The sequence below is a fragment of the Panthera onca genome, chromosome B3, assembly GCF_046562875.1.
Source record: "Panthera onca isolate mPanOnc1 chromosome B3, mPanOnc1 haplotype 2, whole genome shotgun sequence".
In the NCBI taxonomy this organism is placed as follows: domain Eukaryota; kingdom Metazoa; phylum Chordata; class Mammalia; order Carnivora; family Felidae; genus Panthera; species Panthera onca.
Genome location: NC_138344.1, coordinates 102127469 through 102140746, shown reverse-complemented (window position 1 = coordinate 102140746; position 13278 = coordinate 102127469). Strand labels below are relative to the sequence as shown.

The 13278-nt window shown below is 39.8% G+C and overlaps 1 protein-coding gene across 1 annotated transcript in view; it reads left to right on the top strand.

Annotated features, from left to right (window-relative positions):
- The first annotated feature begins 1335 nt into the window (after positions 1 to 1335).
- ATG14 (autophagy related 14) overlaps positions 1336 to 13278 on the top strand; it is a 39600-nt gene continuing 27657 nt past the window's right edge. The window contains exon 1 of the mRNA XM_060619895.3: positions 1336 to 1673. Coding sequence (XP_060475878.3) covers positions 1399 to 1673 — 275 coding nt within the window. The 5' untranslated portion in view covers positions 1336 to 1398. The remainder of the gene's footprint in view (positions 1674 to 13278) is intronic.

The following is a 13278-nucleotide window of genomic DNA, read 5'->3' as shown; positions in this document are numbered from 1 at the left end:
CATAGCAGGATAGAAACTAATGTGTCTATTTTTTTTCCTTTTAAAATATCTTTTTGCTTGAAATGATAGAGGAAATTATTCCTCTTGTTTAAAAATAAACTTTCAGGAACCATTCAGGTTTAGTGTAAGCTCTATTTTGAAAACAGTTTAGGGACTTCTTTTTTGTATGTGTTTATAATTCTGTGTCATTGTATTACAATAGACCAGATAAAACTAAAAGAATGGAGCAAAGGGTTCAGATTCAAGACCTAAAGAGATTGTGGAATCCTCAGAATTTGATGGAGATGTGCAGGTTGTCAGTGGGGGATGGGGCTAACAGGACTCAAGACTCTTGTTCCCAAGTGCTCAGGGATTGTGTCTTTCACCAAGATGAGTAAACAGATTTGTGAGGAGGAAGCGTTCAGTTTCTGACATACTGAGTTTGTGGTGGCCACTGTACATCACTTTATGCCTCCTAGGGAGTTGTGAATCTTTAGGTGTGGAGCTTGAGAGAGAAGTCCCAGCTAGGGAATCCAAGGGAGTCATCAGTTGACAGCCTACCAAAATAATCCTGGAGAATCACTTGTCTAGGTAAATTGACCTATAAACACACTTTACTTTTTTTTCCTTTTGTAGTTTGGAGGCATTTTCAAACACTAATTATTCTGACTTCATCCTCCGAGCCACCCTATTTATCTACACAGAAAATAGTCTGGAGTAATCGAATTAGGTTAAATTCTACCTAGTTCAAATTTTCAGAGCATGGCCCAGAGTAGAAGAATGTTGGACATTAATTTAAAATTCAGTTTTCAGAAAGATAACTTTGATTTCTTTGGATTGATTCCACTGGTTCGCTATTATCAGTAAAGTACTGTCAGATTGCTAACAGATTACTGTTAAACGTATTTTTAATCCTCCCAACGTTTGGTAGGTACTGTTAACTATCTCCATTTAACAGATAAGAACACGAGTACAGACCAAATCACAAAGCTATAGAGGAGGTGAGTGAGCCGAAATACAACCTCTTTCCAAAACCCAGATTCCTCGCCCAACTTTGTTTGCTGTAGTTTTAACCAAATTTAAAAGCATCCATAGCGAATTAAAGAAATTCTCTGATTTTGTTCCCAGCCCGTTTTCCCCAAATCCCTAGGGCATTGTGTTACTATTTCTTGCACGAGTTTGTGGCGTTAACTTGTAGCCCTGGCTCGATCGAGCGGATGATGACATTTTGTTTGGCTGACCCGCCCCTCTAACACAATTCTCCCCGCTGGGGGCGCGCTGCCCCTCAAGCCGTAAGGAAAAGTTACAGCGCCTCCCGCCAGCGGGCCTGGCAGACAGCTCTGAGAGGCTGGGCGAGGGGCTCGCGGGGATCCCGCCCGCCCTCTCGGCACCACCCCAGGCCCCTCCTCCTCGCCCAGGATGCACCTGGTTGAAAACAAAATCCCACGTGACTGGCTCTGCTCTCAGGCCATCATGGCGTCTCCCAGTGGGAAGGGAGCCCGGTCGCTGGAGGCTCCTGGCTGCGGGCCCCGGCCGCTCGCCCGGGACCTGGTGGACTCCGTGGACGACGCGGAGGGGCTGTACGTGGCGGTCGAGCGTTGTCCGCTGTGCAACACCACCCGCCGGCGGCTGACCTGCGCCAAGTGCGTCCAGAACGGCGATTTCGTCTACTTCGACGGCCGCGACCGGGAGAGGTACGGCAGCCGCCCCGGCTCTATTGTTTCTTTCCCGAGTGTCTCCTCCCGCTCGGCGAATAGTGAGGCTTGAGCCTGGGGCCCGGGTCCGGGGCCCGGAGAGAGGAGGGGAATGGGGAGGGTGAGTAGCTGCTTTGCGCCGGCGCTTTGCTCCCAGGGGTCAGGGTCGGGGGTTGGGGACCAGATGAGGAAGGTCGCGGTTTCCCCGTAACCCACGGGAGAAGAGACCCCACGGTGCTCCTGGGTACTAAAGATAAAGGAATAGATGGTGACTCTGGATAAGTCTTCCCCTATTGCTCCCATAGAGTTGGATTCTCGGCACTTTGCTGCACTTCCATTCAAAAGCTTGGTTTAACCTTTATGTTCTAAAGCACATTCATTCTCTAGAGGAGACACCAGACGAGAATCAGATAACTGGTTAAGAAGGATTCGGGGCCGTGATACCCTGTGTCACAGCTGGACCTTGTTATGAGACACGCTTACTCTGATGTATAATTAGGACTAGCTAGTTGCTCCCTTTCCCCCTATGCCTCCAAGGATGCTAAGGCTTTTGGCGATGTGTTTTGGCTTCTGTAAAAATCCAGACTGGGAGCCACAAATCCTTAGTTAAGAGAATTGAATTTAGGAACATGTTTTGGCCTTGTTTTGAAATCTAAACACAGAGCTACAAGTCCCTGGTTAAGATAATTGAAAAATTAGTCTCATTAACTGCAGGGTCTCAACGTTTGTTTCAGTGATTTAGTGTCATTGATAGTAAGAGCTTTTTGAGTGTGAAAGTTCAGGTATTAATTCATTTGTAACAGCCCAATATGTTATTACCTCCAACTTACTCTTGAGGAAGCTGCACAGTAAGTGCCTTGCCTTGGTCACACAGATAATGAGCATAAGAATCAGAATTAAAATCCAGGCAGCATGAACCCATATATTGTGCACCTAACCACTGGATTGTACCACCTCTATATTTGGAAATATTTTGAGCTCCTAGTATTTCTCTGATAATAAATGGAGTTTCTCTTTTGAGATTTGTGTATCTTTTTAGTTCATTGCTATGTCTCATTGATGCACTTGATGACTTTAGAAACTGCTGGTGTAATAAGTGATAGCTTTAAAAATGAAACCAGTTGCTTTCTTATAAGACTACTAGGCATGCGATGGAAATGTCTAACTGATGGAGTTTATCAAGGCTTCAGTTCTGGACTCTCTTCTCTGTCTATACTTTTTCCCAGATACATTCTCATGAATGCTAAAGACTGCCAGACTTGTGTCTCCAATCCAGACCTCTCTGAAATCCAGTAAACAGCTGCCTACTCAACATCTGTCTCTAAATTTGTAATAAGTATCTCCATCTTAATATGGCAGACTGAACTCATGGTTTTCCATGATAAATCTCTTCTTCCTCCCATGCTCATCCCAACCCAGTAAATGGTCATCTCATTCTTTTTTGATACAGGTCAAAAAACCCTGCCAGCCTTTCTTGACTTCTCTCAAAGCCACCATATCTAATCCCATCAACAGATCCTATTTGTTCTTAAAAACCTGTCTAAAACTGACCCTTTCACTAGCTCCTGGTCTGATCTGCCAGAGGATTATTGACTCTTGAGTTTCTGCTTTCCACCCTTGCTCCCTTATAGTGTAATTTCCTACGTATTGCAGCTGGAGTAACATTTCTCTTCCATTCTTCAAATCTTCAATCTTGGAAGGGTTTCCTGTTTTACCCAAAGTATTAAAAAAAAAAAAAAAAAGGCAAAGTCCTTAACAAAAGTTCCATGTTGTCTCTTCTTCTCTGATCTCCTATTTTTCACTTAACCTCATCTGCTATACCACCCTGACGTTGCCAGTCCTCAAACATACCAAGAACACTCCTGTCTCGGAGCCATTGCAGTCTTACTCAAACTGCCAGGAACTCTTTTCTCCAAGAAATCTTCAGCCTGCTTCCTTTGTATCCTTTAGGGCTCTGCTCATACATTGGAGAAACTCTAACCATTTAATTAAAATAGTAACCTCTTTTTCCACTTAACCCGCTTTGTTGTTTTCTTTAGCACTTAGCAGTATCTTAATGGTTTATATATTAATTTGTCTACCTGCCTTCCCCCCACCCCCACCCCAGTGATGGAAGCTCTGTGAAGATGAAACTTTACCAGTTTTGTAGTCTGCTTCACATAATAGAAGCTTAATAAAGATTTGTCGAATGATTGAATGACTATCCCTTTTTCCTAAACTTAGTCTGATCCTAAACCATTTCATGATTACCCATCATGATCCATTTGTTACTAAATCCAGAAGCTTAGGAGTTGAGACTTTCCCTTTTTTCTTATTCCATGTATCCAAATCATTGGCAAGGCTATTTTATCTGCTCCAAAATAGATCCTGAATTGGTTTACTTCTAGTCCAGACAGCCATCATTTCTCTCCCAACTGCTTATTGATTTCCTTTCATTTACACATACAACTCCTCCACACAACAGCCACAGTAGAAATGTAAATCAGATAATGTCACAGTTTTGTTTAAACTTCTCAGTGGCTTTCCACTGCATTTAAAATAAAATTTCAGCTCCTTAATGTGGCATTTGAAGCTCCACTTGATTTGTCTACTGTTTATCTTCTAACTTTGGCTGTAAGTTTGAGTTAAAGTGTGGGCTTTGGATTCATGCTGCATTGAATCGAATCCACACTCTACCACTTGCTGTGTGATTTTGAACAAGTTTCTTAATATCTCCTATGCTTGTTTATTTCATTTTGAAAAGGGGGAGGGGACCCTAACTTCATAGGTTTGGTAGTGATCATGTAAGGGCATGCATTAAAGTACTTAGTGTGATGTCTAGCATATATTAAGCACTCAGGAAAGAAACTTCTGCCGTGCTCCTTCATACTTCTCCATAGTCAGGGACCTTCTCTCAAATCCTCAAACACATGAAACTTTTTCCACCACTGGGCCTTTTCCCTTACTGCTCCTTGTGCCTGAACACTTTTCCTCTTGATTGCCACTTTGTCTTTCATGTCCCTACTTAAAAACGTCACTTCCTCAGCAAGGCCTTCCCTGTCCTTTACTAAGGTAATTTTGCACTTCCGTCTCTCCCCATTCTTTTCTGTTGCAATATGCAGTTCTTTCATGGTGCTGAGCATGATACAAAATGTTGTTTATTTGAGGAAGATATCTCCATCCAGAATGTAGTTCCATGAAGGCATGAATTCTGGTTTTGTTCAGTCGGATCACCAGTGCTTTGTGCAGCAGCAGTGGGTAGTACATAGTAGGCATACTGTTGAGAGAATGGTAAAGGTAATACCACTTTAAAAATGGAGGTAGAAATTTCTTGCTAAATCTGAAAATTAAAGTGAATTTTCAGAAGAGGAGTGTGTAATAGTGGGTTTCTTTTTCTGACTAAGCAGAAATACCAGAACCATTCAAAATTTAGAGATAAAAAAGGCATTTTTTTTTTTTTAAATAAAAAACGGCATTTTAGGGCTCAGTGATAACAGGACTGCCGCAGTGGTCTGCCTAGCTAGCTTCGCTTCTCCCACCATCTCTCCCTTTTCCCAACTGTGCGGTCCTTAACAAGTGGACTGTTTTGTTTTGTTTTGTTTTGTTTTCCTTTGTTCCCAGAACAGTGCCCTGTATCTAGTATGATGTAAGAATCTTTTAAGACCCAGGACCACTGTCCTAATAGTCAAATCATTCTTAATGAGCTCTCAATGGATACAGCTATCTCCATAAAATATCCTGGCAAGTTACAGAGGAGAAAGGTCTCTTGCTCTCAAGGATTTACACTTACTACTAACAAGCCTTCAATTGTGCAGGTCATAGCTTGATTGTGAGATATTTCACTGTCTTCAGTATTATAAAACATTTTTGTCTTCTTTGCCTTCAGACTTTTTTCCCCTTTACTTTATGAAAAGCCCCTCACTAACTGTGGGAAAACACTTGGAAATAAAATATGGACACTTACAGCACAGTTTAAAAACACTTGTTTAACCTCTGATTCTTTTCAGCAAATTAGCCAAATTAGCTGTGCGTACGTAGATCTTGAACATTACAATGCATATCAAAATTCTTGTAAATGTGTTTTTTCAGTTTTTGTTAATAGACTAGCTAATTGTAAAGGTTTTAATTGTGCAGTTCAAAGAAAATTAGATATTAATGAACAATCTACCTCACCACAATTAGTTCCTTTGACTCCTAAGAAGGGAACATGTGTCTTTGTATAACTCTGTGGACTAAATGAGTTTGGCGGGTAGATTGATTGAAAAATATCTGAATGATTCTTTTTCTGTTAATGTTCAGTGGGAAGACTTAAAATCTTGGTATCCTCACCAATGCTATCCTTTCCTCACCCCCCCACCTTGGTCCCATTCCTAAAACAATATCCACTTTTTTCTCTGATTTTCATCTGCCTTTTAGCTTGTGAGCTCCTTTTTTTTGTTTGTTTGTTTTAAGTTTATTTATTCTGAGAGAGTGAGGGAGGGAGGGAGGAACAGAGAGAGAGAGAGAGAGAGAGAGAGAGAGAGAATATCCGAGCAGGCTCCATACTGTCAGCACAGATCTTGACACAGAGTTCAGTCCCACAAACCGTGAGATCATGACCTGAGCCGAAATCAAGAGTCGGATGCTTCACCAACTGAGCCACCCAGGCATGGCACCCAGCTTGTGTGCTTCTTTAAGAGATGAAGAGGAATGATATTAAGCAGTACTCTCAACACAATCTTCTTTGGATCTTGTACTGGTGAACATTTTTAAATTATGGGGCGTTTTATGGGAACATAATTTTCTGGTGTACATAATTTGACAGCAAACATAATACTGTTACCCAATAGATAACTGACAAGTTAAGTAATCTTTCCACTCAAGACTGGAAAGAAATTGGTTACCAGGTTATGATAGGTGTAGGAATGGGACGGGAAACATAATCTGAGTACAACAGACAACATAGCACTCCAGAAAATCTGCCTGTAGGTTTAGGAACCAGTTATCTTAACTTGGATCAAAAAAGACATTTATAAGCATATGGCTATTGCTTTTATAAGTAGGTTTTCAGGAATGATGTGGCATTATGGTCACTGATGAGTTTTAAGAATATATGTTGTGCTTTTACCAGGAAACAAATAGGGATGCTAAAAAGAGTGGTGGGATAAAAGATGAGCAGAAAATCCTAGATGTTACTGAAAATTTCAAGGGGGAAGACACACCCAACATCAAAAAAATTATTCTTTAGATATTTCTGTTCTCTCTCCAGGATCTTTTTGGTTGTCAATCATTGTAGCCTATAAGAATGTACTGTCTTGGGGCGCCTGGGTGGCTCAGTTGGTTGAGCATCCGGCTTCAGCTCAGGTCATGATCTCACGGTTTGTGAGTTTGAACCCTGCATTGGGCTCTCTCTTGTCAGTGCAAAGCCTGCTTCGGATCCTCTGTCCCCCTCTCTCTGCCCCTCCCCTACTTGTGTTCTCTCAAAAATAAATAAACATTAAAAAAAAATCTGTCTTGAAGGGGGCACCTGGGTGGCTCAGTCAGTTAAGTGTCCGACTCTTGGTTTCTCTCAGGTCATGATCTCATGGTTGTGAAATTGAAACCCATGTTGGGCTCTGCGCTGGCAGCATGGAGCCTCCTTGGGATTCTCTTTCTCCTCTCTCTCTGCTCCTCCCTCACTCACACGTGCATGCACGCTCTCTCCCTCTAAATAAATAAATAAACTTAAAAAAAAAAAGAATCTACTGTCTTGAGAATTCATTTCTGCACCCACGTTTGTATACCTTCTTAGCAGAACAAAAGCTCTACGGGTGGCTAAACACTCCATCTTTAGATAAGAGTTTATCAACCTTACTGCTGTTTATGTCCTTCAGAAAGGGTCTCAACTCCCATCCCATGCAGCTTATTAATTGTATTTGTGCCAACGTCTGTGGGTCTGCTGAGAAAAATACAACTTCTGTTTTCTGTCAGTGTCAATGGCTGCTCTTTCGTTATGCCTTTTAGAATTTATAAAAGGCTTTCACATAATCTTGTTTGTTCCCTACCGCAGACCCATGAGTTATTAACCTATTTTCAACATGAGGCAATTCAGAGTATTTGTATCTTACTCCTGGGCTATGCTAATTCTTAAACTCACTTCCAGATCTGAACTATATTTTTATATATGTAGTTTATTTTAATACATTAGTAAGATTAAGTACAAAATCACTCATTGCAGTGAAGAAAAGGGAAACTAACATGTATTACACGCTAATAAGTTCTACCTTATGTTCGCATTTATCTTATTTAATCCTTGCAACCAAGTAGGGTAAGCTTTATTCCCATTTTACAAGTGAGGAAACTAAACAGTGGTTTCGTTTCTATTTTCTTTTAATGACTTAGCCTTCATTCCCACTAGCGGAGTATATTTTTACTGTATTTTCTCATATTCTAACAAAAGAACCATCCTGATCTGGACCACATCTTGTTTTGTTTTGTTTTGTTTTTTTTCATATTACATTTGTCAGTAAACATCGTACCCTTGTATGCGTAAAGAATTTAAGGAAAAAAATTTGGTGACTAGTAATTCTTACTGGTTAGTATTTTAATTGAAGAAGTATTTAGTTCTTCAACCATCTCTACTTGTATAAGGGAGATTGCTGTGTTCTCTTTCCCAGGCACAGGCTGTACTCTCTCACTTTTGCCTGGGAAGCCTCACTGCCTTATTTCTATAGCCAGAAATTATTAATTCTTGTAACAAACCTAATGTCCGAATCAGAGATGGGGAGTCTTCCCCACCAGTGACCTAAAAGCTATTCATGCTCATTTCCCCTTTTAGATTTAAGGAACCCAAGGACTATAATCTGTCTCAGGAGACCTAAGAATTTAGGTACTTTTAGGGGTTTATGTATATATTTTTATGGTGTATGTGATCCTCTAAGAAGGAGCATGAGAAATTTTGATTAGCATCTTTTTTTTCTGATTATAGACGTACATGTGATTATTGTAGAAAACTTATAAAGTACAGAAATACCTAAAGAAAGAAACACTTTATCTGTATTCGCACATCTCTGTTAATAATTTGTTGTATCTCCTTCCAGCCGTGTGTGTGTGTGTGCGCGCGCGCGCGTGCGTGCACACACGTGCGTGCTTAATACATTTTTTCGTTTGGAATCATACCATGTGTACATAGTGTGTTGTGCCTCCACCCCCCCCCCCCAACATCTCCTAAAACACATGCTCATGTCTTGTCCTCAAAAATGTTACAGTGTCCTGCATGGCAGTATAGTATCATTTAATAAATCATTCTCCTATTGAACATTAACATTGTGTTCAATTTTTGCTGTTGTGACTGATTTTGTGATTGGTGCCTTCAAACATAAATATTCATCTCATCTCTAATCTATTTCTTTGAACTGCAATAGCTGGTTCAAAGGGTTTAATATTTTTTAAGTCTCTCAACTCCATATTTGAAAGGTTATTATTATTTGCCTTTCTCAAAATTCATTAGTATTTCTCAGACTTTTCTGTTGCCATATTCTTAGGCACAAAGATCTCTAGGATGAGGGTAAGCACTGGGCAGGCAGATGGAGGGATTAGAGTTATTTTAGGAAAGGATATGCTTAGGACATAGTAAGTACTCTAAGTTATGGGTGTTATGAGGATGTTATCACCTAGAATTAACAGAATTAATAATATGGATCCCTGATAGAGTACACGCCCTCGTGCTGTTTTCTTGTGGTATGAAGCAGGTTTGTGTGAATAGTCCAGCCTGTGAATAGATCCACTCAGTCGCCCATGATGGTCTGTGGCCCTGGAACAGCGTGGAGTGACGGGGCTCACACTCTTGACTGATGCCTCAGCAGCAGCACACTCCTAACCCTGTTATCCTACCTGCTGTGTTGAGATGCGTTGGTGCGGATAAAGTAGCTCTTTGCCTTGTGAATCAGCAACATTTCCTTTGCTTTTAATGCCTTCCTTCCCTTCGCAGGGCCGGCTCTAACCCATCCCCAGGTTAGCCCAGACAGGCGTAATGCCCCAAACTGGGCCATGTGCCCACTCTGGTACCACCCGGGTGCTGTGTGACCACGGGCTCCTAATTCTCATCACTCTCTGTTGCAGGGGGACTGTTTGAAAGTCAGTTTAAGGGAGTACTTTGTTAATGGGGGAAAAAGATCATAGTTGCAAAAGTATGGAAGAATTTAGGAGACAAAATCCATTTAAGGAAGTGTTTTTTTAGGGAAAAAAACAACTCAAGTTTTGGAGGAATTTGGTAAATAATATACAAGGTATTTTTAAATTGGGAGAGAAAATATAACAAATAGTGTTGTAAAAGCCCTGGTGCTTGGTACAGGTTCACTGGCAGACTCTTTTCAGAAAACAACACAAAACTAGAGTCATTCGACATCAAAATAATTGCTAAATGTATCTGTGTAAAAGTTTGGAAAGTTCTCTAAAGCAGAAACATAAGTAGGCAGAAAGCATATTGAGAAAAAATAATGTCATGATGTTGGAAAGAAAAATGGCTAATTTCCCTAATAGCCCTTAAAAAAGCTATTAGAAAAATGAACAAAAGACATAGGGGAACAATAAAAGAGAAGTAAGTAGTCAATAAGGAAAAGACATTCCAACATTTCTAATAGTGAAATAAAGAAAGACAAATACATGAATTATGAACTATCTTTGGGGGAAGGGGTAGGAGGCCGATTAATTTAGTAAAGACTAAAAAGAAATGTGCAGTCTTTGGAGAGAGTGAGATAAAACAGGTTCTGTTACTCCCTGTTGGTGGGGTTGTAAATTATATGAAATGATGGCGAGGAAATTTAAAGCCAGCTGCCAGAATTTAGCATGTAAGTATTTGACCCAGCAGTTTATTTTATTTATAGGAATTTCTGAGAAATAAAAGCTTTTAAAGGTTTGTGCACTAGGATATTCACTTATAACATTACTGATAAAGAGTGAAAATTCAGAAATGATGCCCATGTTCATCAGTAGGAGTTCATATAAATAAACTATAGGATGTCCATTCAGTGAGATTCTGTGTGTTTGTTAAAGATTGAAATTAGTGTGTATGTTCTGACCTGGAAAAAGACCAGATATTTTACGTGATCAGCTCTCCTTGAAAGGCAGTACATAAAACATTTCCTTCTTCCCCCCTTCTTTGGTAAAACCTGTATCCTTAAATCTAGTTGAGTGTGATGATTGTATGAATCTTTCTACCTCTTGGAAACCAGATTGAGAGAGCACAAAATTGTGGAGTGGATTTTTTTTTTATCTTTCCATCAGTGGTGTGATGGAGAATGCAGAGAACGGATGAGTGTGCAGATGAGCAGTTGAAATGCTGACCTGGCCACATTCCTTGATCTCATCCACTCCACTGTTTAGCTTTGTTAACACCACCTATTTTTAATTTCCTTCCTGAAGAATAACATGACTCAGAAGTGTTTGATACAGTAGGAATTGTTATCTTTTGTTTATTATTCCTGCTGGCAACTGCATATTTACATTTTAAGTTTGTTTTTAACAAAGCCCAAGAGAACCAGCTCAGTATAAGGCTGGGCACGGTTGTTTGTCTTCCCAATTTGTTTTAGTGCCAAGTGGCATTTTTACAACAGATCTGAAAGAAGAACTTTTATAGTCTCTAAAAGCAAGATTTCATCCTCCATGTCAGTCATTTGTTTGCCTGGTCTGATGAGTCTTGTAAATTTGTCATCTTCAGGTTATTAGGACATGAATCACCACGTAGCCTCAGTGAGGTAGAAGTAAATACCATTAGTTTCTCATTTTTGATACATGGAAATGGAAGCATATGTCAATAATGTGTCCAAGAATACACAGTAATCTATGTAATTAGATTTCTTAATATTCTGGAAGATGCTTTGCTGTAAGTTGCAGACACAGACTAAATGCCTGATAAATTAACTGGTCAATCTATGGGTTTGTCTAGATTCCATACTGGTTTTGGAGTGTTCTAGTACTGTTTCAAATCTAGTAGTAACTACTACCTTACTCGCCATTGCAGTGCTGTTGGTACAACTTTCTGTGATGATGTTTTGTATCTTTCCCGTCAAGTAGGCTAGCCAGCAGCTGTATGTGGCTATTGAAATATGGTTAGTACAACTGAAGAACTGAATTTTTTTGATTTTAATTTAGTCGTACAAATGTATAAAATTACTTGATTTGCTTTCTTAACATATATTTTACATTTTCAGTGACTATTAAATGGTAGGGTCATAATTAGAATTTTTTATCCCTTCTACTTTTTTCTCTTTTTAAAATTGAAGTATAATTAACATGCAATGTTATATTAGTCTCAGGTGTACAACATACTGATTTGACACTTCTATTTATTACTCAGTGCTCATCGCTGTAAGTGTAGTCACCATCTGTCACACCATACAATGTTATTACATAATTGACTATGTACTTTTCATCTCCATGACTTATTTATTTCATAATGGGAAGTTTGTCCCTCTTAATCCCCTTTATTTTGCCCCTCCACCCCGACCCACCTCCCCTCTGGCAACCACCAGTTAGTAATCAGTATTTAAGTATTTTCTTGTCTGTTTTGTTTTCTAGATTCTCCATATAAGTGAAATCATACGGTATTTGTCTTTCTGTGTCTGACTTATTTCACTTAGCATAATTCCCTCTAGGTCTATCCATGTTGTCCCCAAAGGCAAGGTCTTACTCTTTTTTTACAGGGGAATAATACTTCATCACGTATATTTACCACATTGTCTTTATCCATTGTGTATCAATCCCTTCCATTTTGAAGTAGAAATGATATTTCAGACTCCTTTTAACCTGGATGATTTTAAGGAAAGAGATTTCTGGGGCTGTTACTATTCTGTTGTTTTCATTTAGGCTAGGAATTTGGGAGACAGCCAAAAGCCTAATCTTGGACTCCATACTATGTTACTTACTATAGCATATAGCATTATCATTGTTGTTTTTTTTTTTTCTTTGAAAATAGCCACTGTCAACTTGTTTAAAAATCGGTTGTGTGATGTTAGTCCTATGATTTTTTTTTTTTTAACCCAGATCCTTATAATGCAGCAAGGCACATTTTAGGTATTCTGTAGCACATGTGACTGGTGACTACCTTAGTGAATAGCACAGATCTAGAAGATCTGAATGACACTGTTAGTCACCTTCAGCTTGTTGACCTTTATAGAACACTGTATCCAACAGCTATAGATACATATTCTTTCTGGTGCACAGGGAACTTTTCACCAGGGCATACCAGATACAAGGCCATAAGACCCTCTCAAATCAAAAGATTGAAATCTTATAGAGTATATTCTGTGACCACATCAAAATAACAGAAAACAAGAATAAGTTACCTAGAAAAGCTCACATATCTGGAAATTAAGCAATATACTTCTAAATAACTTACAGGTCAAGGAGGGAATTTATGGAAAATTAGCAATTCCAAACTAGATGATGATGAAAATATACCCTATCAATAATTTGGGGGTTAGGGTGCCTGGGTGATTCAGTTGGTTAAGCATCCAACTCTTGGTTTCAGCTCAGGTCATGCATGATATCATGGTTCATGAGTTCGAGACCCACACTGGGCTCCGTGCTGACAGTGCAGAGCCTGCTTGGGATTCATTTTCTCCCCCTCCCCCTCCCCCTCCCCCTCCCCCTCTCTTCCTCTCCCTCC